The sequence below is a fragment of the Glycine soja genome, chromosome 20 (genome assembly GCF_004193775.1).
Source record: "Glycine soja cultivar W05 chromosome 20, ASM419377v2, whole genome shotgun sequence".
Taxonomy (NCBI): domain Eukaryota; kingdom Viridiplantae; phylum Streptophyta; class Magnoliopsida; order Fabales; family Fabaceae; genus Glycine; species Glycine soja.
The window spans coordinates 41,645,766-41,650,599 of record NC_041021.1 but is presented as its reverse complement, the minus strand read 5'-3'; the positions used below and the strand labels follow the sequence as shown (position 1 = coordinate 41,650,599).

At 37.0% G+C, this 4,834-nt stretch overlaps 1 protein-coding gene across 1 annotated transcript; it reads right to left on the bottom strand.

The window, feature by feature from the left end:
- Nucleotides 1–2,863: 2,863 nt before the first annotated feature.
- LOC114403604 (late embryogenesis abundant protein D-34-like) lies at nt 2,864–4,231 on the bottom strand. Its single transcript, XM_028366642.1, has 2 exons — nt 3,811–4,231; nt 2,864–3,555 (listed from the first exon to the last, which is right to left on the bottom strand). The coding sequence occupies exons 1-2, from the start codon at nt 4,129–4,131 to the stop codon at nt 3,106–3,108; spliced, it is 771 nt and encodes a 256-aa protein (XP_028222443.1). The 5' UTR covers nt 4,132–4,231; the 3' UTR covers nt 2,864–3,105.
- Nucleotides 4,232–4,834: the final 603 nt, after the last annotated feature.

Sequence of the window (4,834 nt, the reverse complement as noted above, 5' to 3'; positions counted from 1 at the left end):
CAAAGACACCTTTTGAACTGTGGACAAATAGGATACCTAGTATAAGGCACCTGCATGTTTGGGGTTGTCAGGCAGAAATAAGGATTTATAATCCGCAAGAAAGAAAATTGGATGCAAGAACAATCAGTGGATATTTCATTGGTTATCCAGAAAAGTTAAAAGGGTATATGTTTTATTGTTCTAATCATAGTATGAGAATTGTCAAAACTGAAAATGCAAGGTTCATTGGAAATGATGAAATCAGTGGGAGTACAGTTCCACGAGAAATGGAAATTAAAGAAGTTAGAGTGTAAGTCCTTTTAGCTTATGCCTCTAACAGTAAGGTGATTGCTCCTTCAGTTATTGCTACAAAATTAATGAAGAGGAGCAACACAATAATGAACCCATGATGCATAATGAACCTATTATGGAAGAACCACAAGAAGTAGCATTAAAGAGATCTCAAAGAGAAAGGAGACCAGCTATTTCGAATGATTATGTGGTATACCTACATGAAACAGAAACAAACTTAAGCATTAATGATAATGATCCAGTTTTGTTTTCACAAGCTATAAGTTGTGATAATTCTGAGAAGTGGTTAAATGTCATGAAAGAAGAGATAAATTCCATGGAACATAATGGTGTTTAGGACCTTGTAGAATTACCAAAGGATTGTAAGAGAGTTGGTTGTAAGTGGGTCTTCAAGACTAAACGTGACTCTCATGACAACCTTGAACGTTACAAGGCTAGACTTGCTGCTAAGGAATTTACTCAGAAAGATGACATTGATTATAAAGAGACATTTTACTGTCGAAAGGATTCTTTTAGGATTATCATGGCATTAGTAGCCCATTATGACTTGGAGCTACATCAAATAGATGTGAAAAACCGCCTTTCTGAATGGAGATTTAGAGGAGAATGTTTGTATGGACCAACCAATGGGGTTCTCAGTTAAAGGAAATGAACATATGGTGTGCATACTAAAGAAATCAATATACAGTCTTAAAGCAAGTTTCCCGCCAATGGTATTTGAGGTTTGATGATACCATTATTTCCTTTAGATTTAAGGAAAATATTGTTTATCAGTGTATGTATCTGAAGGTCAGTGGGAGTAAGGTTATTTTTTAATTTTGTATATTGATGATATCTTGCTTGCGGCAAACGATCTTGATCTTCTTCATGAGACTAAGAAATTTCTCTCTAGAAACTTTGAAGTGAAAGATATGGGTGAGGTAAGTTATGTGATAGGGATAGAAATATTCCATAATAGATCACAAGAATTGTTAGGCTTATCTCAGAAAGTATATATATCGATAAAGTGCTAGAGAGATTTAAGATGGAAAGGTGTTTAACATCACCTATTCTAATTTAGAAATGAGACAGAGTTAGTCTCGCACAATGTCCTAGAAATGATATGGAACGAAAACAAATGAAAGTAATTTTGTATGCATCAGTTGTTGTTGCATCTGAGAGCTGAATTTGTAGTATGTTTTGAGGCTATAATTCAGGCTAATTGGCTGAGGAACTTTATTTCAGGGCTTGGAATTATCGACAGTATTGCTAGGCCGCTGAAAATGTATTGTGATAACTTCGCAGCAATATTTTTTGTAAGAACGACAAGTACTCTAAGGGTGCTAAGCATATAAAATTGAAGTACTTTGTCGTGAAGGAAGAAATTCAGAAACAAAGAGTGTCAATAGAACATATTAGCACAAACCTTATGATAGTTGACCCTTTGAATAAGGGATTATTGCCCAAGACATTATAGAACATGTTAAAAGTATGGGCATTATTGTTATTGATGATCATTAAGTGTAATTTACCTTATGTAATTTTGCTGACACTCTGAGCTCAATTATGATATGTTTCTGATTACCTGTTCCCTATGTTTGCATGCATGTTTGTGTTAGAGTAATGTTAACAGGTTTTGTCTTGAATGAAGACATTATGTTGGACCAATTATGTACTCCTAACTAATGGTCACATTAAGGAGAAGACTAATTTGTAGTACATGGAAGGGACTATGTCGATTAGATGATGTACAACCGCCATGACTCAAATTGGTTCCTATTCTTAATCATGAAATTATGATGTACCCAATGTATAGAACAATTTAGTCAATTTTAATGCGCATTATGTTAGTTAATCTATTTATTTATTTAGTCCATAATGTTTATTAATGTCACATGAGCCAAGTGGGAGAATGTTAGAATTTATGTCTCATGTGAGAGGCATGTGACTTATGTAGGGACTAATAAGTAAATAATTAACGATTAAGGACTAAATTGTAATTGGGCTTAATAGGAGAAGTTTCTAGGGTTGACTGCTACTTGATGGGAGTAGTGGTTATAAAAGGGGCTTAATACCCACTAACGTGAAATAAGGTCCCCTTCCTGACCAGAAAAGTGTTCTCTCTCACTGATAGCCATCACTAACGGAGAGAGGCAGAAAAGAAAGGCCAAAGGAAGTGAAATCTTATTTCTCTCCTCTTTCAAGGAAATCAAAGTGCACTGGAGAGAAGTTCCTATGGAGAAAGGTACAAGTCTTCCTATGGAGAAAGGTACACATCATTATCTATTGTTGTTTATTGATTGTTTGTGAGAACCATAGGTTTCAAGATCCTGTTGTTTCCTATCATTGATAGTCTAGGAAACCCCTTAAGAATTTTTACAATCTCTATCCTATCATAAACAAACACAACTATAATATCTTATAGAATGCTGTTTTTTTGGCTATCCTATAACAATTGCAGTATATATTATCCCCAAACAATACATACAACTACAAATACAGTTTTCTAAAAATATTATGACTAAAGGAAAAGGGTACGTAATAAATCCTCTTGACAAGCATTTTGGGATCTAGAATGGTTGCAAACAAGAAATTACAAGATTGGAGCACATATTATTAACTGATAACCACAGAAATGCATATAGCGCATAGTATACATACATCACCTTAAGTAGAGTCCTTAAAACCAGTAATTAATATAACTCACAAAGAGTACAAGAAAGAAAAACAAGATGTTGCACCACTTACACTTATTAATACACTATAGACTATAACACATCAACACCACACATCATGAAACAAAAGTATGATTATCAAGACACATAACATGACTCGTTACTTAACATTTTCATTGAGCCTAGCAGCAGCCGCAACAGAAGCGGCTACGCCACCGGGAGTGGCGGTGGCATCAGGGTTGTTCCTCACCTCAGCACACGCTACACCTTCAGCATCTTGCAGTGTGGCGGCCTTGTCCGCGGGCAACTTGGCGGTGGCTCCGGCCAAAACGTCGGCGAGCTTGACCTTGTCCTGGTCAAGCTTGCAGTCAGCATTATAAGCAGCAGCTGATTGAGCCATAGCCGCAAGTCCACCCGGCGTTATAACGTTACTTCCCGTTGCTCTCACCTCCGCCGCCTGAATCGCGGAGGCGTCACTCTGATCCACCGCTTTCTGACCCACAGTCTGTGCCGTCGCCTCCAATGCCTCTCCTATTGTTATGGCATTCTCCTTAATTGCACTGCTTCGCCCTGCCTCAACCGGAGTTGCCTCCACATACTGCTCCACAACCTTCAAATATAAAACAAGGTCTAACATTACTTAAACACAATTTGATTCAATCATAAACCCTTTTAGAATTTATCTTCATATAACTTTTTATTATTTTATAAAATATATCTATTGGAGTAAAAGCCTACAGGTAGAAATGAAAGAGTCGAATAATATGGAAGTGAAAAAAAAAGTCACGTAAAACTGAGTCTTAATGTTTTAAAGAAGTGAAGTAATCAATCATCTTACAAAATTATAAAAGAAAAAAAAAAGAACCTGGCCACCAACAGCCTCGGTTATAATGCGTCTTCCAGGGACTTTAGTTTCTGTGACTGTGACGCCACGGTCGCCGGTAACGTCGGTGACGTCCCGGTGACCGACAAGGCCAGCCTGTTCATTCCTGGTGGCGGCAGATTGCATGACGGAAGCTGCTCCGCCGGGTTGGGTTTGTCCGAGCACTCGAGCTTCCGCGCTTTGCATCATGGCAGCATCTTCCGGTGCGACGGGCTTCTGTGCAAGGTCGCCGGAGACGACAAAAACGTCGCCGTATTTGATGGGGTTTTGGCCTTTGGGACGCCGTGGCTGCTCCTGACTCATCTTCTCCGCTTGGTATTCAGCCGCTGAATTACTTTTAGAAAATTAAAGGTGTTGAAGTTAGCTTTACTGTTTTGGTTTTGTATTGAAGTTGGGTGTAGCTTGCTGAAAAGCTGGTATAAATAACTTGTAATGGAGGTGGGAAGAGAGAATACGTGGCCAAACGTTACACTTGGCAACAATATCAGTGGTAGAATGGGAACGTGTCATGCTCATTTGAAAACCATCTAGCTTCTTTTGCTTCTTTTTGCATTTTATTTTAGAAAAGTAGATGCAGTATGAACATATTATTACGATGCCAATTTTTTTTTTTAATTGTGTGACTTGTTTTCAAATTAATATATTAAACGTAAATTAGTTTTCCTATTCGATTCCAAGAGAATTATCTTCCGTTAAGATCCACTGATCTTGGGAAAAAACGTAAATTATTTTATATAAAACTATTAATAAATATATATTTATTAATTAAAAATATAAAATCACAAATTTTTGTCTCGTATATAATTGGCGGTGGATGGTGGCAATTGCAATATAATTTGGGTATTCGAGATATTTCTATACCTTCATAGAAATTATAAGAAGAAACCAAATTGCTGTCCCATTTTCCTTTACTGTAGCATATTCCAACATTTTCGGTTCTGCACTGAGGTTCACATCAGAATCATATGTATCACCAAAATATATTAAATTAAGCGCAAAATACTTT

What these genes read in the sequence shown, in the direction of transcription:
- LOC114403604 (XM_028366642.1), bottom strand. Translation starts at nt 4,131, where the DNA reads ATGAGTCAGGAGCAGCCACGGCGTCCCAAAGGCCAAAACCCCATCAAA. An exon ending in CCGAGGCTGTTGGTGGCCAG is followed by an intron (nt 3,556 to 3,810) that starts GTTCTTTTTTTT and finishes TTATATTTGAAG; the next exon opens with GTTGTGGAGCAGTATGTGGA.